Raw genomic sequence first — 25,406 nt, 5'->3', positions numbered from 1 at the left:
AATCACACTTTTATGTCAACTACCCAAAGCATTTAAATTGGACAGTAACTGAGGTGTCTGTTGCAGAGACAATAATAACACGATTCTTTATTGTTTGGTACGTTTTAATTAAATAATAATTAAAAAAAAGTCATAAACTGGTTTGGAGAAATAATTTGGTTGTTTTGCCTTAGCCCCCTCAAATGGCTGACTGACGCTCAGAGATGGGCATAAATACATTAAAATACAAATACAAAATACTGTGTGGAAAAATGTATTTAAATACAAATACAAAATACTGTGTGAAAAAATTTATTTAAATACAAATACAAAACACTGTGTGAAAAAAATTATTTAAATACAAATACAGTATTTTGTATTTTGAAAATACACAAAATACATGTGAAATTGGCCATCCAGTGCAGGTATAGGTCAGTGAATGAAGAAACTACATAGGCCAATTGACTTTTCATTCCTAACCTCATCTCTTTCTTTCTTGCTTTCTTTCTTTCTTGCAATTACAAATAAACTTATGCAAAATAGCAGCCATTTATATACTCATTTCTGGTTATAATGTAGTCTATTACTTGTGGTGAACACTATTAAAAAAATCATACTGTATGTTAAACTGTGGGAACCTTTTCTGCTATCTAGCTAAGAATATGGATGGGCGATATGACCAAAATCTAAATTTTACTTCACAGTAACAATATCATGGTTTCACAATTCTCATTTTGATTCCACAGCATTAACTGAATTTCAAACTCTTTTGAGTTTTGTTGTTGTTGTTGCTTTTTAAGTAATTTTATGTTTATTTTATGTAAAGTTTATTTGTTTCTATAAGTTTATTTAAATTAGAAAGTGTATCTAAAATGTAAACACATTTGACAAGCTAGTTGATAAAAATCAACAACCGGTCAAGACTGATTGGCTAATGTTATTCACTTGTCTGTGCTCTTTTATCCTTTCATGTTAACTGAAGTGAATAATGCAATATTTTAACTTTAATCAACAAGTAGAATTGATGGTGACATTCTCACCTTATTCAAAAAAATTATAATTTGCTGATCCAATGCTGAGCTAGTGAATGTCTGAACTAGTTGATGCACAAAATCAGTACCCTGATAAAGAGGTTGACAGGCAAAAAGTATCTTATGTATTTTGAAAATACAAAAATACTAATCTTAAATGTATTTAAATACAAATGACATTAGATTTTTTTCCAAAGGCTTTAAAATACAATGAAATACTGAAAATACTGAAATTCTGCCCATCCCTGCTGACGCTTTACCGCAGCAAAAGATAAGATCTTGTCAGTTGTGAATCCTATAACATGCAAAGCAGTATACTTAAATGTTTTGTTCTGTGGTGTCAGCCAGCTGCCTTTGTATTCCTGTCATCAAAATGCAATATCTAGAGATCTAGGTTGTGCCTTATTCCTCTTGGTTTGTTATCTGATGTGGTCAAACTTACAGGTAAAATTCATCTTTAAAATGACACATTTTATGTTTAAATCTAAGAATGATCTTTGGTTACAGACAGTTTACTTAATACTTAAATGTTTTGTTCTGTGGTGTCAAGTGCCTTTGTATTCCTGTCATCGGGATGTTATATATTATGAGCATATACTACTTTTAAGTGTTTGATAATGGCAAGTAGCAGGGAGATGAGCCTGTTCTTCTTGGAAAAGACATCTGCACACCCTTTCCAAAGACTTTGGCATTTTGTCTGACTCACTAACATTGTTCTCTGCATAGTTTTCTCTTTTTAGTGCACTGACATAACAACACAGGAGTGTACGAACCATAGCATCAAACGAAGACACAGCTTACCTAAGTAAGTGACAATCGCGTTATTTTGAACTGTCATGCTCTGAGTGCTGTACTGGGTGTGACTTTAAGTACGCTGAAAAACCTGCCCTACTTGTCACACAACAAAATCTGTAATCACTGTTCACATTCGAGTGAAACTGCTGTTGCATTTACAGTAGCACACACACATGCATACACTGGTTGCACAATTGCTTCGCTCTCACCATGGACTTAACTTGCACCAATAATACAGAATTTTGCCCTGAAATAGGTTACTGAATGCATATCTGATGGGAGGACATGTGACAATGTAGAAAATAGACTCATTCCCAATGGAAACAAACTGGAGTGGTTCAAAAATAGCTCCTCTTCTACCAAGCAAGCTGTGTATGACCTGTGTTCTAATTTTGCTTGTGATAGGCTCCACACAGTCCCGATTTCATGTTTTTCCACAAGAAAATAAATTCAATTCAACTGCCTAGTTGCAAATACAGATATATATGCATGGTTCAATTAATGCCACAACACAAAATTATAAAGTTTGTATGAAACGGAAGTTGCAATAGCCTTTTTTCTCCAATTGTGACATTTATCTGAGTGAAATTGCTTCTCAAGTGAAAAAAAGGGAGTTTTTTATATATATATATTCTCTCTACATTTTTATTAACACAACTTAAAGGGATTGTTCACCCAAAAATGAACATTCTGCCATCATTTACTCACCCTCAAGTTATTCCAAACCTGTATGATTTCTTTGTTATGTGGAACATAACAAAGAATGTCTGCAACCAAACAGTTGTGGGGCACCATATAGCTTTTTTTTTAAAATATATTCCATACTATGTAAGTCAACTATTATGTGCCCCCAAAACTGTTTGGTATACTGACATTCTTCAAAATATCGGTTACACTTTACAATAAGGTTCATTAGTTAACATTAGTTAATGCATTAACCAACATGAACAAACAATGAGCAATACATTTGTTACTGTATTTATTAATCTTTGTTAATGTTAGTTAATAAAAATACAGCAGTTCATTATGTTCATGTTAGTTCATGGTGCATTCATTAATGTTAACAGATACAACCTTTGATTTTAATAATGTATTAGTAAATATTGAAATTCATATTAACTAAGATTAATAAATTCTGTAGAAGTGCAGTTCATTCTTAGTTCATGTTAACTAAGGTAGTTAACTAATGTTACCAAAACATCTTCTTTTGTGTTCAGCAAACGAAAGAAATTCATTCAGGTTTGTAACTACCTGCGGGTCAGTAAATGATGACAACATTTTTATTTTTGGGTGAACCATCCCTTTAAAGCACTGAAAAATGTGAGTGCTCTCATTACACAAAATGGCAGATGCAAAGCAACGATCATATTTGCCATTCATAAGCCATCCAACCATCTTATTCAAGTGCACACTTGTAAACAGGGGGAAAACTGACACATCGCGATACAACGCCGCTAGAATAATATATTTTACGTTCTTTTGGGAGTTACACGTCACATTATAATGACGGAACATAACCTAGACTGACAGACTTTGTGTGGTATAATTGATAGAAAGGGAAAGGCTGAGGACATGTGATGAGGGAAGGAAAAGTGGAGGGAAAATGGTGCACCACAGAATCACGAACTGGCTCTCGTGCAATCACAGACAACTTGAAGTCAGCCGTCGCCTTGGTTACCTTTGACGTCACATGGCCCAGCCTTGTCTCGGCTCCTGGGGCTGGTCTGATTGGAGGGAAACCCCGTGGATTAGCCCGAGCGCCCGTGAGAATCAGCTGTGAGCCGCGGTTAGCTTAGCTCCGACAGGACCATCGTTATTCCCCGACACTCAGGTAAGAGAATATGGTAGATCGGCATAAATGCCAGGCATGTTAGTTCTGGTTTTATTGTTTTATTATTTGCGATGAGAAATTACATTTAAATGGCGATGGACGATGGAATACACAGGACTGAGTAGCTGGGGATGCTAACGTGCTGAAAATGAACAATAAGCCTTTGCTTGGCAGATCTAGGCCGCCCCTTTTTGTTTCTTCCTCTTGGTGTGGTCGAGCTTACAGTTACAATTCATCGCTAAAATCACACGTTTTATGTTTTATATCCTAATGCGATCATCAGTAACAGTTTTCTTTGTGCGTCCTTGTGTAAAATACTGTTTCGGTGCATTTTTGGTGCTGAAACAAGCCGAAGCCTTTCACGTGTCTGAGATATCTATACTGACACTATTAATTCAGTCGGCTGTAACGTTACTTGGTCCTGTCATGTTAACACATGTAATGGTATTCAAAAAGTATACTGATTTATCTTCGACTATTTCGGGTAATTTGGTTGATAATATCAGGCGAGCTTTCTTAGCATGCATTGGTAATCGAGAGACCCGCCTGACAAACAGCGCCGTCCATTTGCTTTATCAGTCTTACCTCCATATATAGATTGTCTTACCTCCATATATAGATTGTTTAAATCATTAAAACACATTGGCTGGTTCTTGACATTAGAAATAGTAGCGGGTTTCTGCTGTGAGTTTAGTCGGCCATGGAAATGGGCAGGGCAGATCAGACTTGCCTTCATCATATGGCTTAGCCAACAAGCTAGCTTGGTTTTATCATGAAGGCAGCGATAAATGATGTTACTATGACACATTAGCTTGATACATTTGCCATACTGGGCACTTGAAGGGGAATTGGTGTTGCTTGTGTGCATTTCACAATGATATAGACGTATTAATGTCGCGAACCTCTAGTATGGTGTTGCGAGTGAAGCTTTGTGTAGTCAGCAAGTCGCCGACAGCGACGTATATTTCGGTCCTTCGCAACTTCGAAAGGGATAGTTAACCCAAAATTGTCATTATACATTTAACTTCAAAACTGTTTCCTTTTCTTTTCGTGGAACATTAGTCAGAATGTGACGGAATGACAGCTTCGGTCGCCATTGACGAACATCGCATGGGGATGTCTTTCTGCCAAGCATCTCTTTTCTGTGTTTCAGGGAATAATGGAAGTCGTATGGGTTTGGCACGTTATGATGTGTAGTAAATGATGACAGAATGTTCATGTTTTGGGGGTGATTTATCCATTTAAATCACTATGTAAAGCGCATGAATGGGTAACTGGGCGTGGTTGTCGAGATCAGCACATCCGCATATTTCTTCGCACTGTAATGCGACCCTGGAGGGCAAATACTTATGGCCTAACTTTTTTTTAAAGCTGTGTACAAGAATGGCACTTATTTGTCTTTGGATGTTAGCAAAATTCTTTGTAGTTCAAGTCTAAAAGCTACAAATGTATTGTAGATTTGACATGTTGTATAATGAATGAAACGTATTGTGTTATACAACATCAGCAATTGATTAAAAATATGCACGCACGGTCAGTAGTAGCATCAGCAGCCTTTGGGTATCCTGTATTGCCTGTGCCAAACTAATTGATTCACACTGCTGTTGATTTTTTCAGCACTTCCGCAAGGGTGATACTAGTCCACTTGTCCAGATTATTTAGGTTCTATTTTCAGTGGATTTAGCATCTAACCAATAATCGGTCATCGGACACCACTTAAACATCCAAAAGAAGGCTAATCAAGCAAAGAGATTAAATATTACAGTGCATAGATTAATGTTCTTTTGGATTATTCTTATTCTTATTGATTATTATTAAGATGTTTAAGTTAATTTTGTTAAAAGCAACATTTAGTCACATGTCTCTCTTGATTTTGTGTAACACTAAACCTTTGGGGTGGAGTTGTAATTAACCTAAAATAATTCAGATTGGGTGTCTGATTGAACTCTGTAACTATTTCTCTTCAGCACTGAGCAGCCATGGACAAGAGCGAGCTAGTGCAAAAAGCCAAGCTGGCCGAGCAGGCAGAGCGATATGATGACATGGCAGCCGCTATGAAGGCTGTCACCGAGGGTGACATTGAACTGTCCAACGAGGAACGCAACCTGCTATCGGTGGCTTACAAGAATGTGGTGGGTGCCCGCCGTTCCTCCTGGAGAGTGGTCTCCAGCATCGAGCAGAAGACGGAGGGCAGCGATAAGAAGCAGCAAATGGTCAAGGAATATCGGGAAAAGATCGAGAAGGAGTTGAAGGAGATCTGCAATGACGTACTGGTAAGAATCTTACAACTGAGATAATCCCAATCTTTTGGATTGCATATCTTGCATTCTAACCCAGGGATACACACTATACACGCCTTTGCTCTTGTCCCCGTTTCTTTATTCCAAGTAAGTGTTGGTGGGTAATATAGGTTGATAATCCTGCTTGTGTTAATTACTCATCATGAGCAAGGCCCTATTTCAGCCAAGCCTATTAGTCCAGGCCTGATCTCATTTGTTCCAGCGCACAGGTGTCCTTTCCCTGGGATAGTTATTGTAGCCCTCCTTGGATGATGACAGATTTAAGGGGTCAGAGTCTATTTAACCTTAGTTTCAGTCTTTAGCCTGTAGTTTAATATAAATTTGACTTTACAGAATTAACATTGCATGAGGATCCTGTATCCTTGCCTTATATTGTGCGGGATGTATTTCAGTTTTAGTTTTACTTAAAAAAAACACGTTTTTTTTTTTTATCCGAAATGTATCCTTGTCATTTAAGAAAAATTAGCGGTCAAAAAAAGCTAGTGCGTTTTCCTTGATACAAGCTCTAGCTGGTCCAATGCCTGTAAACCAGTATACTTTTAATTGGATGTCCTTCACAGATAGCGAGCTCACAAAAAAAGCTGTAATATTAGAATTTTGGGTGAAATGTTTCTCTAAATTTTGTCATTGTGAATCCTTGTTGACAGTCCATTTTCTGTAATGCAATGGATTTCAGAGTAAGACACTTATGTTCAATGTGAACAAAATGTATATTAAGAAATTGATTATGAAAAGTTGTAATTTTCATCCCAAAATGGAGCCAGACTTGATGAATTGAGTAGGGAAGTGGCTAAATATCTATTGATCAGTGGGTTAACTTTAATAAATAACCCACATATCCTAAGTGATGAAAGTCGTTTCAGAGATATTAACTAGTTTTTACATTTTTAAGATTTTTTTTTGTTGAAGAATTTACATACGGATATGGTTTGATTCACCTCTAAAAGAAAACAGCTTTGTAAAACTAAAAGATTAATAATAAATAATACATTAAAATATAAATGCCAAAAAAAGGTTAGTAAAACAATAGTAACTGCTCACCTGTTTTTTTTGGCAGTAGTACCAATGTGACAAAGCAGTGAGTTGTGAAAGAATTTGTTACTAGTACATTACAGAAGACATACTTTTAAAGTCCACTTCAGCTCAGTAAGCCATAAGACAAGTCCCCTGAGTAACTTACTAATTCTAAGGATTCGGCCAAAGTGAGAGAGGCAGCTAATTTACTTTAGCAGCTGCTTGGGTGGGAGAGACGAGGCTATGTAATGAGATGTGGGAAGTGAAGAGGCCTCCAGAGAACATGAGGACGGCTGAACTCTGCAGTGTGGCTGTGGACCAAACATGGGCACAGTAGGATGCTTGACTACAGCTGCTTGTAGATGTATGGACTTTTTGTTTGGACAATATTTGTTTTCTTAATCTTTCTTCATCACCAGTTTTTGGTGAAGATGAGAGAAAATCAAAAGAGAATAAAGGTTTTGGCCAAGCTACCTGATGTGTTGGAGCTGAAGGGAGAGAATGAATTAACTTTGTGTGGACATAGCTTGAAAGTGGCTGAAGGCCACAGGGCTCTGTGTTACCATACAGGTTGAGTCACCTTTAATCCCATAATGACAGCAGCTGAGCTCTTGTTTTTGGGCCACTGACCCGTAGCTCTCCACATTACAGCCAAATGGACTTTTTACCTTCACTGTTTTTGCATTTAGAATGAAACGAGACTATGATGTCATGTGAATTCCTGCGTATTATGTAACCTAATGTTGCATTAAAGTCCTTACACCATGTCCTAACCAAGCATGATGGGACAAGATTTAAGTGCCAAATGGTTTGTTTTTTTTCACGCTAAAAGCATGCTGTACAATGCAAAAAAATGCAAAGCCAATCAGAAAAGTAGATGAACGTGTACCTCTGTTTCACACTTACAGTGCACACCACATGACTTTTCTTCCATGAGTTTTCTCAAGATGACCATTTTTATGTGGAATGAGGAATTTGTTATATATTGTTCAATGTTTCTGAATATACTCATTCAGTCCTTTGTTTCCATGTTTAACATAGGCTACTTTTTGATCCAATAGAAACGAAGTGACCGACAAAATGTAGTCTCTTTGCGTCGCACACCAATTCACGTAATTCAGCTGAACTTGCGACCATAGTTGGCTAACGATGCTTTTGGGAAATGCACTCCTGATTAGGACTCTGTTCCTGAATCCATCTTGAGCATTTCAGAGAAGTTGCTATTGCATGTGCAGATGTAATGAGTAGAGGTTGACCGATTGATAGGTTTTGCTGATTAATTGGCACCAATAACCAATTGCTGGAACAATTAGTTATCTGCAAAAACCCATGCCCATGGTTTCTGTTGGACTGGTAGAGAAGAGTCCACTGTCATTATACGGTACGAGAGCCGTTTGTACAGGTGAGTTTGAGTTTGTTTTGAAGATGGCCATCATTAAGCATGACTGTTTAGATTTGTATGAACTGGTAACACTTTACAATAAAGAGTCCATTTGTAACATTAAAAGTTATTTGATTTTTTTATAAAGTTCAACACTATTTTATTTGGAATGTAATGTTTGTTTTCATATAGTATCCATTTTAAAAACTATCAGTCGATTACTGATCACTGTTTCAGAGCCGAAATAAAAAATTCTGCGCGTGCAGTGATGCCGCCTAGAGTGATAATGAAACCTGAGCTTTGAACACTGCGTTGCGGGGCACAATTTATTTTTGGCTCATATTTTCGGCCATTTTCATGCAATTTTTGGCAGCCGAAAATTTCTGTGGATACCTAGTTATCTATAAAATCCACTATCTGTCGACCTCTAGTTATGAGGGCTAAATTGTTCAAATTGTTTAATTATTGCTCTTCAGCTAGAGCTACGCAATTAATCAAAATAAAACCAAAATCACAATATGGCTTAGAGTGATTACCATGTCGCAAAGTCTTCTATTTAATTAAGTAGTACATGCGCTGCATGTTTGAGAGTGAAGCGCGGCACTGTGTTCTTACTTGTGAGCAGCTCATGATCTGCCAGTGTCTGCAGCATCTCAGAGCGGCTTGGTTCGCTGGAAATGCTGCTTCACACAAACTCCATCTTTGCATGTGTTCTGAGTTTGGGTCACTTTAGCATGCATTTGAGAATGGAATGCGTGTCAAGCACCCTTTTGTTTTCAGTCAAAATAAAAATTGTATAGTTTAATGTTTGCAAATAAGAAATGAATACTTAGGCCGCTTGTCCACCAAAGTGTTTTTAGCCAGCTGAAAACTAGGCTTTTTTTCAGTTGAGACACTTTGCATGCTATGATACAAAATAAATACTTTGGTGGACACATGGCCTTAATAAATAGCCATATAGTAATAATAAAAACTAAAATGTTTTTATTACAAAAATAAAAAATTTATATTATTATTATGATTTTTTGTGTGTGTGAATTTTGAAATCAATCTGTGAAATCAGAAATCGCAATTGGATTTTTTTTTTTTTCATCATAGCGTGCAGCCCTATCTTCAGCTCCTTCTTTATCTCCTTTCAGGAATTGTTGGTCTGTTCTGTTGAATTTTGTGTAGTACATTAAGAAATGATTTGCTCTTGTCTGACGTAGTTTAGGTGCAGTTACATTTATCATTGTTCAGCGAATTTTAGTGGGCGAACTCCGGTCAGTTCAATAGGAATCCATGCAATTGGGAATTTCGACTGTGAAATATTTCCACTTGCAGATTTCTCAACATGAGACGCGGGACAACATGCGGATCCAGAAAGCTACTTGGTTAAGTGAGTTCTGTGTGAGCTGTGCTTTATACATCACTACTTTATTGACAGTGGACCCCTTTTGCCCTTAAAATTTTGCTGAAATTATGCCAATGTGAGCACACCTTCAAAAGATTTACATTTGTGTAATTTAATATGGTGGAGGATGTGAGTGGCAGTTGGAAGACTAATCACTTCATCACTGTTTAGTGTCTACACATCAAATAAAGAAATGAAACCGCTCTCCTGACACAAGCCACTGTGATCTCCCATCCTTATGTCTCGGCTTGAAAAAAATGTATGGGTTAGTGGTTATTCAAACCCTCAACTGGGTATGTGTCAGGATAAAGAGCTACATAATACAACGATGCTCTGATGCTATGCATTGCTCCCCACCATTGAAAGCACAAATAGGTAATTGGTTCATCAGTGACATGTGACTTAACAAGGTTAAATTATTCATTTGAGTTGGAATGTCTGAACGGATCTTTTGGTTCTTTTGCACCTAAAGAGTCCTGTCGTTTTGACATTTGATGCAAACAAGGTCACAGAACACTGAGATCCTTAACCATATGCCTACAGTATTTATAAGAATGACCTTGACAGAATCAATCGAATCCAATAAGACTCCCTTCATCATTAAGGTGGTTTGTTAGGGCACCATTGGAGAGTTTATGGAGTTTATGTATTGCAGTGTTGACCCTGTGGTTCTGTTCAGGGTGGCAACAATCAGGCCAGTCGTGCTGCAAACAAGCCCAGCAAGCTCAATGACCTAGTTCCACAAGCACTAGCTCACATGGTGTAGTCAATTTTCCCGTTCTCCCCTTCCCCCCCTCCCTGCAATAGAAAGTCTCAGAAGCATCTGTGAAACTGCAGTCCTGCCACAAGCCGTCAGGCCTCTGTCACTCCTGAAGTCAATCAATTTGTTGTTTTAAAAGGCTTAGAACGCTGATTTTCTAGAAACCACATTGTTGGGACTACATGATAGTTTACTGAAAATGGCGTCCCGTTGCTGGACACATTTTGCGATGAGAGGGCCTCTGGGCACCTGGGCCTCTTTTTGCAACAGCATGTCGTCAAACGAGTTTTGCAGAACTCTTATCTTATCAGTTCATCTCTTTACTACTGTTGACTTTTGTTCTACTCAGGACAACTTCCCCCTTTCCTTCAAACACACTGATAACAGGACGTGAAACCGTTTGACAAACCGCTAATATACTTTTTCTCCTTTGTCTGTGTCATAGGTTCTTCTGGACAAGTATCTCATCCCCAAGGCGACCCCAGCTGAAAGTAAAGTCTTCTATCTGAAAATGAAAGGCGATTACTTTCGCTACTTAGCGGAGGTGGCTCTGGGAGAGGAGAAAAACTGTAAGCCATTCTGTTAAGTCTGTCCTTAATTTTGCAAGGATAGTTCACCAGAAATTCATTATTTGCTTACCTAGATTCCGTTTCAAATCTTAATGACTGACTTTTTTCTGTTGAACACAAAAAATATCTTGAGAATTTTTTATTTATTTTTATTTTTATCCATACAATGAAAGTCAATGGGGTCCAATGGGACTTAATTGACTTTTGTTGAATGGGCAAAAACAAATATATTATTTTGTGTCCTTAAATTGTCTTTTAAAATTGAAGTTCTGCAGTGAATTTAGTCTATTTAAATTACTAGGTGGGAAAGCACCCCTTATATCTTTAAATCCTGTTAACAATGCAAGATTATGTTAGCTAGTTAGTCATTTAGGCATTTGAACAATATGCTGCATGGCTCTCAAAGCTGCGGTAGTGACTAGTCTCCACCACATGCCAATGTACATACTAACTTCTGCTAAAAATGTAGCGTTTCCGCAAACTGTTGACACGAAGCCAAGCTGGAGAGGAAGTAAGGGGGTGGAAATCTATGAAGAGGAGCTGTTTTTGAGGGCCATTCATAAACTTTGGCTCCCACAGTGAATAATTCAGTAGTAAATGTAACAAATTTAGCCTCAAAATGAAAGTAAAGTATTTTACTTTGTTACAAAACATAGTATTTTAATTAAATGCTGTTCTTTTGAACTTTCTTATTATCCATGGTTCCTGAAAAAAATTTATCCCATTTTTGACAAAAATATTAAGCATTACAACCGTTTTCAACGTATTATTTTAAGATGGTAATAATAAGAAATGCTTCTTGAGCACCAAATCAACATATTAGATTCTGAAGGATCATGTGACTCTGAAGACAGGAGTAATGATGCTAAAAAATAAATATATATATATATATATATATATATATAAAAAAAAAATATATATATATATATATATATATATATATATATATTAGTTATTTTAAATTATTTATATATTTAACAATATTATTATGATCAAATTACTGATCAAAAAATGCAGCCTTGGTGAGAAAAAGAGACTAAAAATGTATTTTTCTGTAAAAGTACTGACCTCAAACTTTTGAATGGTAGTGTAGGTTAATCTTACTGACCCCAATTTTTTTTGATAGTTGTACAGTAATTACCAGACATAGTGTTAGCTTACTATGTTCACAGGCTGGTTCTATTTAGAGGAGATTCTATATAAACCTTTAAATGGTTTGCTCTCCATTGTCTGTCTTGGTAGAGTCAGAAAGGAACAGGGCTGTAGTGTGCATAACAGGAAGACTCTTGCTGCGGCCTTCCTGTGCCAGGAGGTTGACAAACTCTCAGAGCGTAGGATTCACTTATGGGAAAGAGAGAGGGAGAAAATAAAATAAAAGGAGGGTCTTTAGGTCTACGAGGGAAATGGTTAGCAGTCTGATTTCCTTCCTTCATTGGAACAGGTGCAGACATGTGAATCCACCCACCTTACTGAATGAATGCGAGCCCATGTGTGGGTGGGTGGAGCTCCAGCGCTGCTTCACAGCTTGTCACATTCCGGTTCCATCTGAAGAAGGCAAAGGGATATAATTCCCTTTTTTGCATCGGTTGTTTGGAAGTCTCAGTGACACCATCTAATACAGATCCGTAGTTCTCTCCAATAAAAAAAAAAAGTTAACACTAATTAAAAGTTTTGAGTGAGATTAACTGAAAGTTGGCAGATTGCAAAATAATTTCTGGCATAATTTAAATAAGGTAAATAATAAAATAATTGTAAACGGTATCCTTGGTTGGATGATCGGATATATGTTAGAATATTGCATCTTTTTCTTTTTAAATTTTAAAAGTCCTTCGTGCAAGCTTTGTAACACACTAGCCCTCGGTTTAACAGACAAGGTTTAAGCTTAGTACTGGAGTAAAATGCATGTTTGAACTGAAAGCAACTTGCACTGACATATCTTAAAATATGTCAGTGCTATTGATTTGTCTCAATGTTTTTTTTCTAAGGCACGTTTATAAAAACTACTTAAATGTCCTAATTGAACTAAAGCCTAATCCTGGGTTAGTCTAAGCCCTGTCTGTGAAACCATGCCTGCTGTACTTTAATAATAATAACTTCAAAGTTTGTGCTTTAACGCCCCCTAGTGGAAAATGTTAATGTAAAATGTCATTTCACTGGATTAGGGCAGAAAGTGTTGTCAATGTCGTCTGAAAACAGAGTCCTGCTCAGGTGAACTGCTAATATTTGATGAAACGGGTGGAATAGTATTTAAAGGAGTTGTGTTTACACCATTATTAAACAACGTTGCGACATCCAGTGAGAAGCGGTTCAATTCGACATACCTCTCTGTTACAAATCACTCAATGATTTAACTGGTTTAAAATCAGATGAAACAGCCTCAACATTCCCAACACGACTGATGAGGAAAACGGCAGAAACATTGTGCCATGAACGAAGTTAGAAGACTTTAAATCCCCTAATCACCACCCTTACAAACATTTACCATGAATGTACTGTAGTAATTGACCATGGTTTGTGCAGAAATTTGGAATATTTATATTGAATACTATGTCATATAATTCATTGTGTGTATAGTTTTTACCTGTGTTTAGGCATTTTTTTATACAGTGGTAGTGAGTGAGTAGCCTGCATGGTTTTACCTGTGGTTACCAAGTCTCACTGTCAGAATATTTTCATTTAAGCCTATAATAATTATAAATAAAATAATACTTACCAATAGCTATGATCTTGTATAATTCTTTTTTTTTTGTACATAGCTGTAAATAAGTTATTTATTATGGTCTTATAAATCTGCTGTTCCACATTACCAATTATAAATACAATACTTTTTTTTAGGTTTACTTTAGCTTATTTATTGATACTGTTATGTTTCAATTAGTAATACATTATGTTTCAATAAATAAGCTAAACCCACCGGCCCTCCTCAACTTTTCGATTTAATAATCCGTCCCTCGATTGAAGCTAATTGAATAGCCCTGCTGTAGGCTATATTATCTATTCACAATTTGAATAAAAAGTTATATTTTTTAGTGCTGCTAAGAGGGCCAACAGCCACTTAGCCTGTACACTGTAGAGTTTCAGGAGAGACAACCACATTTAAATGCAGTGAATCTGCTAAAATATCCCTTATATGACAGTAAAGGCTCATATTTGGCTATATGTTCTTTTAATTTATAGAGACCTCTAAGCGTCTGTATAGCCTATTGTGTGATTTGTTCAAAAGTGCCAATATGGGCAGATTGTTCGGCCTTGGCAAAAGGTTTATATTGTTTACACGACGGATGCATGTTAAGTGCTGCTGTCAGATAACGGGTCGGACGTTCTGTACTGCGAATGCGGGCCGGGTTTACCAAACAGGACTATGACTGAAATACTGTTTTTCTCCTGTTGCAATATAACATTATAAAATTACAATATAATTATATTTTGTTACATTTTTCATTTTTACTTTATTATTTATCTATTAATTAAACTCTCAATTTTTTCCAAAATCAAACATTTATTAAATCTGCATGATTGCAAATTAATTTTCTTTTTTAGATACTAACATTGCAGACACAATATTACCAGTTAAAGGAGAAGTTCACTTTTGAAAAAACTTTTGCTGATAATTTACTCACCCCCATGTCATCCAAGATGTCCATGTCTTTCTTTCTTCAGTCGAAAAGAAATTAAGGTTTTTGATGAAAACATTCCAGGATTTTTCCACATATTATGGATTCCATTGGGACCCAAACGGTTCAAGGTCCAAATGACAGTTTCATTGCCGCTTCAAAGGGCTTTAAACGATACCAGACGATGAATAAGGGTCTTATCTAGCGAAACGATCGGTCATTTCAAAAATAAAATAAAAAGTTGACGTTTTATAAGCACAAATGTTCGCCTTGCTCTGTTCTGTGATGCGCGTTCGTGACGTCACGTAATACGCAATTACGTTGAAAAGGTCAAGTTTGATGTGTTTACAAATGTGCGGAAGGAGGACCATATAAACATTTTCAAATGTATTTGTGTCAGTTTATCGTTTAAAATGCCCATTTCGTGTGCGCATCCTGAGTGTTTTAATATTAAAAAGCCAAAAAGAACATTTTCTTAAATTTTTCAAGCGTGACCTTTTCAACGTAATTGCGTATTACGTGACGTCACGAACGCGCATCACAGAACAGAGCAAGCCGAACATTTGTGCTTATAAAACGTCAACTTTTTATTTTATTTTTGAAATGACCGATCGTTTCGCTAGATAAGACCCTTATTCATCGTCTGGTATCGTTTAAAGCCCTTTGAAGCGGCAATGAAACTGTCATTTGGACCTTGAACCGTTTGGGTCCCAATGGAATCCATAATATGTGAAAAAATCCTGGAATGTTTTCATCAAAAACCTTAATTTCTTTTCGACTGAAGAAAGAAAGACATGGACATCTTGGATGACATGGGGGTGAGTAAATTATCAGCAAAAGTTTTTTTAAAAGTGAACTTCTCCTTTAAGTTGTTTATTCTTTAAGCTTAAACTAGTTTAGTGATCAAATCCTGAATGCATGCAATTACATAAATATATTTTTCTTCTTTGTATCCCCAGCTATCATTGCCAATTCACAGGAGGCCTACAGGGATGCCTTTGAAATCAGCAAGGCAGAGATGCAGCCCACACACCCCATTCGTCTGGGCCTTGCGCTCAATTTCTCCGTATTTTACTACGAGATTCTCAACTCGCCCGAGCAGGCCTGTAAGCTTGCCAAAACGGTAAGGTTAACACCCACACGCATGCAGGCGAATGAGCCAAATTTTAGTGTTACTCACAATTATATTATGAATACATAATATACTCATATGTATTACTCATCTTGTTTCTGGTTGATCTTTTTCTCCTAGGCTTTTGATGAGGCCATTGCAGAGCTCGATTCACTGAATGAAGAATCATACAAAGACAGCACATTGATCATGCAGCTACTGCGGGACAACTTGACAGTGAGTTTTATCTTTAGTAGCAGGTTAAATAAAAAAGATTTCATGTTAATTGCGATTAATCGTGCAGCCCTAATACATATTTATATATTTATATATTTTACAGAAGTAAAATGTGTTTAAATATATCAGAGGATTTATATAAAACTTCTGATATAGTTATACAGATGTTCCACTTCTGTATTTATATATTAGGGCTGCACAATTTTATTTATATATGTGTTTTATGTAAATACTTAGCTGCCACAATAATGTAAATGTCTCTTATGTTTATTAGTTTTTCTTTAAAAAAAACAAAACAATTAAATCGCATCAATATTTGCTATTTTATTTTAAAGGGATAGTATAAAAACAAATTTAATCTAAAAAAAAAGTGAGAACAAGTTTAGCTTAAGACAATAAATAAATATAAAAAATTATAAATATAGTAATTATTAATGACAAAGTACACATTTACTCATTTGTACACATTATACATGTTTGCACTAGATATTAATTTATTATTGTTAAAAGTAGCAAGTTTCTGTGAAATTTATATCATTATTAATTTTATTTTATATCATTCATTTAACATTTTTTTTATTGACAACCTAAAGTTTATATGCAAGTGTTTTGGCATTCAGCCTTTTTTGACATAACACTCTTACAGAAGCAGGTGTTTAGGTGTTCATGACTAACTAGTCTCCTCTTATTTTTCAGCTGTGGACTTCAGATAACCAGGGCGACGGCGAAGACACCGAGGAGGGCCGGGAAAACTGAGTCTCACTCTGTCCGTCCTTCCCCTGTTATTCACCTGCCATCGTTCCAGCTCACCATCAACACTGAGACCACCTCATCGTCGACTTCTGTCTCTTTTAGTTCTTTTACTCTCGCGCCTTCCTTGCTTTCTTCCTTCCATGTCATTGTGGGGGTTTTTCTAAGGATTTGTGTAATGGGAGGTGGGTGGGACGGGTTAAATAGGGGGCGGGTGGGCGTTGGGATGCGGTTGGGGCAGGGGGCTGGGAGGGGGATGAGTTTCGTCTGCTGTTAACCTTGTTTTCTCCTTGGTGAGCTCTAGGTTTTCGCATTAGCGTGGAAGAATGTGGGTGAGGGCAAGTTCTCAGCTCATGCAAAGTTGCAAGTCAAACCCTTTTGTTATTCGTATACTGTATGTAAATCTCCGTCAAGGAGTGTGTATTTGTCATGGTCATTATGTACACCTGCAATTTAGCATCTGCATTATAAACAGCCCTCGTCTTCGAGTAGAGGTGGGGGATAGCAGTGCTAGTCTTTAGCTAGGAAAGAAGCAACGGCGGCGTCACACGTCAAATAGCTCGCTGCTCGCTCGTCATGTAAAATGATGGGCAAAAAAAAAAGGTTACATTCCATTTATTGTCACTTTCAAGTTTCTTATTCCAGGCATTTGGTGCCCGGCAAATGGCATTTACTTATTATTCCCTGTTAATTACGAGGTATAGAGGACCCTAAGAACAAAGAGCACATAAGCTTGATACTGTTACTGTATGACTGTTCAAGCAGCGCAGTAGGAAATACTAGTGTGATTTAAATTTTCCAATAATGGTTTTTGTTTTTCCTTTTTCCATTCATTTCTTTTGATACTTGCCTAATTTGCATGTGGCTATGGAGTAGTTAATGTGGGGAGGAAAGGGAGTACTGTTGGGCTGGCTAGCTTTGTGTCATGTCTCTGGAATTTTCATACAGAACACCCAAGCATAAATGTTATTTGGAGGGAAAATATGTAATTTCATGTAAGTGGATAAAAAAAAATAATTTAACACAATGTTTTTACTCGGTGGTGTTTTTTTCTGCCCATATTCTGATTTGTAAAATCGTGTAAATTCAGAGGAATGCATTTTTGGCATGTTAAAATCAAAATTTAACCTAAAAATAATCATCAGGCCAAATGGTTTAAGAAATGCAGTTACTTGCCATACTGTTGTTTAAAAGTTTGGGGTCCGCAAGATTGTAATTTTAAATAACATTTTAATGGATGCATTAAATGGATCAAAAAAATTTGTCTTTTACTTAAATCCTGGTGGGAAAAAACGATGGAAATGATGGTTTCCACAAAAATATAATGGAGCACAACTATTTCCAACACTGATAATAAGAAGAAATCAGCATATTAGAATAATTTCTGAAAGATCATGTGACACTGAAGACTGTAGTAATGATGCTGAAAATCCATATGCTTTGCATCACATGAATAAATTACATTTTAAAATATATTAAATTAGAAAACTGTTACTTTTAAATTATAATAATGAACAATATACTACTGTATTTTTTATCAAATAAATGTCTTTCCTGAAAATCTTCTCACCCACCCCCAAAGTTTTGAAAGGTATGTGTGTGCAGATATATTAAAGTAAGCAAAAACACCAAAAAAAGAGAGGTGAAACAAGAAGCTTTGAGATCATCAGATTTAATTTCCTTTGTCCAAGACAATTCAGAGACCCAAGGCGTAAAAGATTTGTGTAACAATATATTAGTGTATTGAAACGTGATTCCATTTAGAAAATCTACACCCTCTTAAAAGGAAAATATCAGCAAACAAGTACTCTGTTACACACCAGTTTCTGAAGAACAGGTTCTAACCAAAGCTGTGGTAATTCTACATATATATATATAAAAAAGCCTATAAATAAAGTTACTGGCCATTGCTTGCAGACTTTTTATACCTATTTTTGTGAATGTTGCTAGAAGCAAAATTGTCTAAATGAAAATGTCAGTATATACAAAATACAACAGCTTGACAAAAATTCTGTAACACCGATGCTTACACTTTCTATACTTTCATAAGCAGGATCAGGCTTTAACAGCATACTTGTATTAGCATTTGTAATTAGTACAACCAACATATAAGAATGTTGGTTGGATTTTATTTATTTTTTAGTAGACTTGAAGCCTCAAAGAGCATCATGACACAACTGGAAGCTCAGAGTGACATCTGTACGATGGCGTGCATCAGAAGCCCCAGCTGAAAGCAGCGTCCCGGAGTGAAGGTTTGAGCGCTGTTACAGAGAGGTCCTTCACAGCAGCTCAGGTTCACTGATGATGTGCTGGACTGGCCGATCTGGGTGGACAGGTCACCACTACAGAAACTTCGGGTTGCACATCCTCTCATTATCATCTTCTGTCCATCAGTATTCACTGTTGATAAAATGGTTGGATAAATTCAGGGCAATGAAGAGGATCACACAGTCATTCTGTTATTTTAAGAAGAAAACAAGAAGAAATGTGATCAAACAACTGATGATGACTGTTGTTGATGACAAAAAAAATTTATTTGGGGCAGTGAGCCTTTGAAAAATAAAACCGTTCCATCGCCCGCAGAGCATTCTCCTATGACATGATATGTCAGAAATTCCCTAAAGCTTATATTATATCTCCTATATTTAACCAACCTTTTTAAAACCAATCTAACCTCAGTTTTCTAATGCAATCTAATGTACAATACCTTTTGATAGGTTGATAAGATATATCTTTTTTAAGAATTCTCAATTTATTGAATAAAAATACGTATTACATTTTAAAAAAGCTTTTTTCGATTTTAGTATTTAGATTTTTAAAAAAGTGATTTGTTTCTGTGAAGGCAAAGCTGAATTTTCAGGAGCTTGCAGTGTCACATGATCATTCAGAAATCTGCTGATTTGGTGCTCAAGAAACATTTTTTCTTGTGTGTGTGTGTGTGTGTGTGTGTGTGTGTGTGTGTGTGTGTGTGTGTGTGTGTGTGTGTGTGTGTGTGTGTGTGTGTGTGTGTGTGTGTGTGTGTGTGTGTGTGTGTGTGTGTGTGTGTGTGTGTGTGTGTGTGTGTGTGTGTGAAAACCGTGATTGTTTTTCTTTCAGGATTCTTTGATGAATTGGAGTTTCAAAAGAACAGCATTCATTTTAAAAAGTATTTTTTATAAGAATATATTTTATAATTTATAGAAAATATTTAATATATTATTATAAGAATAATACACACACACACACTATTGAATGTAAAAATCTAATCTAATTAAGATTCCCTGAAACCAGTGAAATGCGTTCAGTCCCTTTTCTGCACTTTACGTGTGGTTTGGAAATTATAATATTAACAATTCAACAGAGCTTTGTTTACTCAGACTGACCATTTTTATTTCACTTCTCTCTTGTCTTGTGTTTTATCTTACCTGTTGCCTTGATACAGAGATCTTCATCGTCAACACAAGGTAAAGTTGATGAGCAGTCTTCTCCATTGCAGGTGTAGCAATCTATTCCATTTGGGATCCTACTTGGTGATTCTATGAAATATGCATAATTAAAGCAACAACATATGCTGTACTCTTATAATTAAAGCAACAAATGCTTGACTCTTTTGTATATTATTATCTCTTGTGTTAAACGTACCTGGTATGCTTTGGTTATTATTGCACAGGTTAGTGCCACAGCACTCATTGTTCATAACTATATTTGTAATTCCAAAGTTTACAGATGCAGTCACGCATTGTTGAGTCACGGAGCAGTTCTTCATAATCATGTCAGCCAATTTGTTGTTTCCTAGAGTAGAAATTTACATTACGTTTTTAAAATATAAGACAGAGTGAATTTCAGTTCAAATATTGAGTCTGCCACAAAACTTGCCAGTATAAGATGTGGTTTTCATGGTCCCACACTGACCGACAGGACACTCTACTTTAGTTTCAACGCATTTAGTTGACGTCTCAGGAATGCACTGATAGCAGGTTAGGGAATTTGCTGAAATTGAACAAGTCTAAATAAATCTTTAAGCACTGCAATTTGGTACAAACAAACATTTAAAAATAAATTGCTCTTTTAGAAAAGTATGGTCAAAGCATATCATTTCAGAAAATATGGCATAATGCAAAGTAAATCTTAAGGAAATACATTATTGATGTTGATGTCTAGGCCTACTACATTGATACTATTACAGGAAAGCAAAGGCTACAAAATAATTTACACTTAGTACTAAATAATAGTAAAAACTAACTAAAAAAAATTAAAAATCCAACAATTACCTTTGTAGAAAAGTGTACTCATAAGAATAAAGAGGATAAACTGTGCCATTTTGATTTGAGCTCAGACTGAGATGAGAAGGGAGGGACAGGAGACTACATCCCTCAGAAACATGAAACATGCTGAAACTAATACTGTTCCCTCAAAAAAACAAAAGAAAAAAAAAGAAAAAAACATGTTGCCAACGTGTCACAACTATAATATGAATCTGAAGACTTGAAACTTGTTGGTTTATTGATTGAAACTGTATGAGAATGTATAGTACGCGTGTGAGGGAGGGAGAGATGAAGAATTCATGTTATTTTACGTTTTTATTGTATAGAACAGTAGAGATAAACAGGAAAGAAGTGGGAGAAAAGGAGGAAATATGATCATGATGTGACCTCATCCCTCACTACATGTGTTGTATGGCCTGTGTGTTGTATGACTGTATTAGGTATTAACAGAAAATGACTGAATTACAAGGGGGGAAATGCCATAGGCAGTGTTGTGTATAGACAAAAAAAGTAGATTATTGTTAAATGTTTTGCTATAAAACAAAACATGAAAGCAAAGTAATCATCACAAACACAATTCTGTACAGGATTGCTTTGTATTTAATATACATATATATACACATGTATAGCGCAGGATGAGGTCACATCATGATCATTTTCCCTCCTTTTCTCCCACTCCTTTCCTGTTTATCTCTGTTCTATACAATAAAAGTGTAAAATAACATGAATTCTTCATCTCTCCCTCCCTCACACGTGTTTGTTTTTGAACCAAAACTATAAAAAAATATGAAATATTTACTCTTTTATTTTTATGTTGCAGGCCTGCATTTTAATCTTTCTTTATAATGCTACAAATAATAGTAATTTCATAGCAGTTTATGGTAATATAGGACTGTAATTTAACCGTCGGTCTATGGCTACAAAGGACCAACTTTGGCAGAGTCAAATCCATAAGCTTCGCATCTCTACAGATATTATTTAGCATTTTTTCTTATGGAAATGGTTATGTTTCTGTGTGACCGGTTTTAGGTCCTGGAGCTTTTTTCAGTATTGTTTTCTTCTTCTTCAAACATTCAAGGAAAACAGTCATGATACAACCCCTTTAAAATAATTTTTTACAATAATTTATTTGATCCCCATACAGTTCCAGAATTTGTATGAAACTATAGGTTGGCTTAGTAGTTTCCCAGAATAACAACAAGCCTTTTATCTATATTGCAAACGGTACACTGTAAAAACGTTATGATCAATAAGTTATGACAACATATGATTTTACATTGCTTTAACTCATCAAAATAAGTTAAGCAATTTTCAACTTTTTTATAAGTTATACAAGATTCAACTCATTCAAGTCAGTTTAATGTAATTTAAGTTTAAATGACTTAAACATCCAAGTTGATTGTACTTAAAAATTGAAGGTATAGCTGCAACTTTCTTTCTTTTTTACAGTGTAGAATGCTATGAAACTGTTTTAAAAAGATATACATAAAGATGCTTACATGAAAAACAAGACAATTTTGAACAGTCTGGAGAAAAAATAAAGCATTCTTAATTAAAATAAGTATTTCTTATACAATTTCCTCCACCACCAGAGGTCTCCATCTCCTCCTGTCTTGACAGATTTCCCAAACACAAGAAACTGGTCCCAAAACCAAACCAAACGTTAAAATGTATTGAAGTAATTACATTAGATTACAAATGTTTTGCAAAAGAAATCGTTGGTTGTTGAAAGCATGTATCAGAACACAAATAGAGAGAGAAGAGGTACCAGCATCACAAAATAAACTCTCAAGCTGTGAGCAGCGTTACACAGGTTTCCCTCACAGCATCTCATGTTAACGCCAAAGCCATAGCTCTGAACGGGTAATCCCAGAGATTGTGTTGCGTTTAGCCCGCAGAACAACTTGCTTGAACATCCTTTCATGGTCACGTTCTTGCCACTGATGCCAACTGAGAGAAAAAGAAGAGCTGGTGTCAATGGTTTAATGTCCTAAAACAACCAATCATTTGCAGTGTTATTCTGTCTATGCATAGATTCATTAAAAGAAAAAGAAAAATTGCTTCACCTGTTGTACTAAAGCACTGAGTCTCATCGCCCTCACAAGCCAAAGGTTTTGAGCAGTCAGTGCCATTGCAGGTGAAACATTGCTTCCCGTTGAGAGACTGTTGTGGCAAGTCTGTACAGGTTACATAAATAAATAATGATGAAATAAATCAAATTTACCTCAACCTCTTGTATAACATCGTGAGTACTATATATGTGAGTTATAAATAGTATAATTTAATATAAAAATTAAATAAAATACTGATAATATAAAATAATGTCAAAAGAAAAAAAGACCTTATACTCACTAACCTGGTGCATTTTGAGAGTTGCATGAATCTGCATTACAGCATTGGGAGTTGAGGGTCACTTTGCTTTGTCCAGAATTCATGCTCCCATTAACACACATATTTGAATCTCCGCAGGTCTTCATGCTGATACTGTCTATTTTTCTGCCATCTACAAAGACCGACATTAAAACCCCTTCAGTAACAAAAACCCTAACTTACACATTTTTCTGTGTTTTCGTGTTATTCTTACATGCGTATACGTTTGTGGTCTTGGAGCCACAACGAGATGGACAGGTTATTGAACTTTGTATGCATGTTCCTGATAGGCCTGGACATCCATTACACCTCAGTGTCAGTGCTGAAAAATTAGATAAATAAATCATTGAAATAATACAGTGTGAATTTGTTTACAAAAGGAAGCACCAATCTTATACAGGAATGCCTATTTGTATCTTATATATTACTTAAATAAACAAACATGCAGAATAAGTTTGTAAACTGTTGAGCAGAAACAAATCGTACACATTTAAAATAGACTGTGCACACTTTACCTTTGGAGAAAAAAACACAGGTGAGAAGCAGAGTGATGTGCAGTGCCATAGTTGGACTGAGTGAAGGATGTCAGCTTGCCGGGATGAGTTCTTATATATGTATTTCCACTGGCTTGATTTGCATTGCAGCAAGTATCATTACAAGCAAGCACTAAACCAATCTGCCTGATTTCATTCAGGAAGTACATTTGTTAAGCCGAATGCAACGCGTTTATTAATCTTGAAAAATATAACTGAATATAGGCTATAATATTAGTTGATGATATGTATGTTTTTTAATACATTAACTTTTTCACTTGGAATGTCTTTGTTTTTAGTGAAAGATATTATCACAAATTAATAAATGATCAATGTGAAAGTATTTTTCATTGTCATGAAACCTATGGATTATGTTAACAAACTGAACCTTATTGTGATATCATGAAATGAAGGTCATTGAGGTCCAGTGTTGTCTTGGGCCCCACTGACTTTCACTATATGGACAAATCGCTGATACATACTTCAAAATATCTACTTTTTTGTTCCCCTGAAGAAAATATTCATTACCAGTAAATAACGCATTCATCACCCTTTCCCTTTAAAACGTCACCTAGTGCACTGCACTTACAAATGAAGTCTAAAATGTATATAATTATTGCATTTACAGATAATTCAGACTTGTAGAATTCTTTTTTTTGTATCACTCTTTATAGAGGTATCTTTATGTGTTTACATAATGTTTTTTAGGTACAATGTACTTATTGTGTTCTTGTTTATATTGCAAAAATGTTTTGCTGTTATTGTGGTGAGATTCGGGTAAAGTTAGGACTGGTGTGGTGGTATGGTTAGGTTTAAGGGTGGGTTAAGGTGTAAGGGAAGGGTCAACAGTGTAATTATAGATGTGATTACGGAAATTAATTACAGTTGTAATTACATGGTAGATTTTCAAATACATGTAAAACACATATGTAGGCCTACACAATAAGTGCATTGTATCAAATTATTAATTTAAATACTAGTACATAGTCAAAGACACTTAATATGAAGTGAGACATTTTTTAAATAAATTGGATGTATTTCAAAAATACATGAAATGTGTCATCATACATTTATCACAGATAGCTTGTCCTATCCTACAACTACGCATTTTTAGAAGAATTCAAATGACATTTTTACATGACATGTTTAGTTTTTCCTTATTTTTGCATTTTTCTGTGACGCTGACCTTTTTAAAACAAATGTTTGTAATGATGCGTGTGTGCACAACGACACGCGTGGCTGATGATGACTGATGATGCGTGTGTGCACAACGACATGTGTGACTGATGATGAGACTGAATTCTTTCTATTGTCGCAATTTTCATTTAATCTTTATTTCTGTAAAAAATAAAATGGCCGTTGAATCTTAAAATTGCAAGTTTGAATCATGAATGTGTAAAAAAAAATATTATTTTGTGTCAGTCAAACAGTCAAATAGAGCTTTGCTGGGCAATCAAACAAACAAATTAATGAATACAATTTTATATAAATATG

At 35.7% G+C, this 25,406-nt stretch overlaps 2 protein-coding genes across 3 annotated transcripts; one reads left to right on the top strand and one right to left on the bottom strand.

Annotated features, from left to right (window-relative positions):
• Positions 1–1,736: 1,736 nt before the first annotated feature.
• ywhabl (tyrosine 3-monooxygenase/tryptophan 5-monooxygenase activation protein, beta polypeptide like) lies at positions 1,737–17,792 on the top strand. Of its 2 annotated transcripts, none has more exons than XM_082149684.1 (6): positions 1,737–1,815; positions 5,604–5,909; positions 10,930–11,053; positions 15,627–15,790; positions 15,920–16,015; positions 16,712–17,792. In XM_082149684.1, exons 2-6 carry the CDS (start codon positions 5,616–5,618, stop codon positions 16,769–16,771), a joined length of 738 nt encoding a protein of 245 aa, XP_082005810.1. In that variant the 5' UTR covers positions 1,737–1,815; positions 5,604–5,615; the 3' UTR covers positions 16,772–17,792. The 2 variants fall into 2 exon arrangements, with proteins under 2 accessions (XP_082005810.1, XP_082005809.1); XM_082149683.1 differs by lacking the exon at positions 1,737–1,815 and adding an exon at positions 3,478–3,636.
• Positions 17,259–24,132, bottom strand: LOC309483736 (uncharacterized protein). Its single transcript, XM_082149682.1, has 9 exons — positions 23,895–24,132; positions 23,594–23,701; positions 23,366–23,512; positions 23,076–23,186; positions 22,834–22,959; positions 20,621–20,734; positions 20,387–20,536; positions 20,170–20,280; positions 17,259–19,165 (listed from the first exon to the last, which is right to left on the bottom strand). Exons 1-9 carry the CDS (start codon positions 23,941–23,943, stop codon positions 18,951–18,953), a joined length of 1,131 nt encoding a protein of 376 aa, XP_082005808.1. The 5' UTR covers positions 23,944–24,132; the 3' UTR covers positions 17,259–18,950.
• Between the last annotated feature and the right edge of the window lie 1,274 nt (positions 24,133–25,406).

The sequence above is a fragment of the Leuciscus leuciscus genome (genome assembly GCF_965113295.1).
Source record: "Leuciscus leuciscus genome assembly, chromosome: 20".
Lineage (NCBI taxonomy): Eukaryota > Metazoa > Chordata > Actinopteri > Cypriniformes > Leuciscidae > Leuciscus > Leuciscus leuciscus.
The sequence above is the reverse complement of the archived record's forward strand: the minus strand, read 5'-3'. Positions and strand labels throughout refer to the sequence as shown.

Coding starts and splice junctions, on each gene's coding strand:
- ywhabl (XM_082149684.1), top strand. CDS start 5,616: ATGGACAAGAGCGAGCTAGTGCAAAAAGCCAAGCTGGCCGAGCAGGCA. Junction 5,910..10,929: donor AGATCTGCAATGACGTACTG/GTAAGAATCTTA, acceptor TCTGTGTCATAG/GTTCTTCTGGACAAGTATCT. Junction 16,016..16,711: donor TACTGCGGGACAACTTGACA/GTGAGTTTTATC, acceptor CTTATTTTTCAG/CTGTGGACTTCAGATAACCA.
- LOC309483736 (XM_082149682.1), bottom strand. CDS start 23,943: ATGGCACTGCACATCACTCTGCTTCTCACCTGTGTTTTTTTCTCCAAA. Junction 22,960..23,075: donor TCAGTGCTTTAGTACAACAG/GTGAAGCAATTT, acceptor TTTTTCTCTCAG/TTGGCATCAGTGGCAAGAAC. Junction 20,281..20,386: donor TAATAACCAAAGCATACCAG/GTACGTTTAACA, acceptor CATATTTCATAG/AATCACCAAGTAGGATCCCA.